General features: G+C 61.0%; 2 protein-coding genes across 2 annotated transcripts in view; both read left to right on the top strand.

Moving 5' to 3' along the window:
• LOC119594009 (broad-complex core protein isoforms 1/2/3/4/5-like) overlaps nucleotides 1–624 on the top strand; it is a gene marked incomplete at its 5' end in the record, with an annotated part of 1,008 nt that extends 384 nt beyond the window's left edge. Inside the window, 2 exon segments of the mRNA XM_037943037.1 lie at nucleotides 1–141; nucleotides 504–624. Of these exon segments, the coding sequence (XP_037798965.1) occupies nucleotides 1–121 (121 nt within the window).
• Nucleotides 486–630, top strand: part of LOC119594011 (antifreeze protein Maxi-like) — a gene marked incomplete at its 3' end in the record, with an annotated part of 451 nt that continues 306 nt past the window's right edge. The window contains 1 exon segment of the mRNA XM_037943038.1: nucleotides 486–630.

Genomic DNA, 630 nt, shown 5'->3' with positions numbered 1-630 from the left:
CATGTATGGGCAGCTACATAGCCAGCCTGCGCCGCAGCCCGAACCACAGCTGGAGTTAGGCGTTCTGGGGGAGGACCCGGGTTACCACCTGCCCGAGGCCGGCCCTGCCTCCGAGCACTGAGGGCGCGGATGGGACATATCGTAAGGCGAGACTCGGGACTTAACTGTAAGTCTGAGCGCGTCGCGTAGGTCATGACATGGCGCTTAGCAGCTATGGGTGTGTCATGTGTCGAGTGTCAGAGAGGCATCAGGAATGAACGATATTGACATGTCAGGCTTCCATGTGCGAGCAGGTGCGGCAGGGTTGTAGGTGATACGGTGATGTAGAGGGCACATCGCCCCGCCCTCCACTCCTTAAGGGCATATGTTGGGGTGAGGGCATATGGCGTAGGGGTTACTAGAAGGGTCAGATTCACCCCTCAGCCTAGGCATGTGTTGGGGCAGGTGTAGGTTTTGCTGGCCCCTCCCCAGGTGGCGTGACTGACGCAGGGTTGTCGTTCCAGACGTGCGCGTGGTGGCTGCCGTCAACCCGAGGCTGGTGGTGACGCCCGAGGACTCCGGCGGCCGCAGATACGCCCACAGGCCTCACGCCCACCAAGAAGACCATATAGAGGGCCACTTTGGTGGGTG

The sequence above is a fragment of the Penaeus monodon genome, chromosome 33 (assembly GCF_015228065.2).
Source record: "Penaeus monodon isolate SGIC_2016 chromosome 33, NSTDA_Pmon_1, whole genome shotgun sequence".
NCBI lineage: Eukaryota > Metazoa > Arthropoda > Malacostraca > Decapoda > Penaeidae > Penaeus > Penaeus monodon.
Note: the sequence above shows the minus strand (reverse complement) of the source record. Positions and strands in the feature narration are given on the sequence as shown.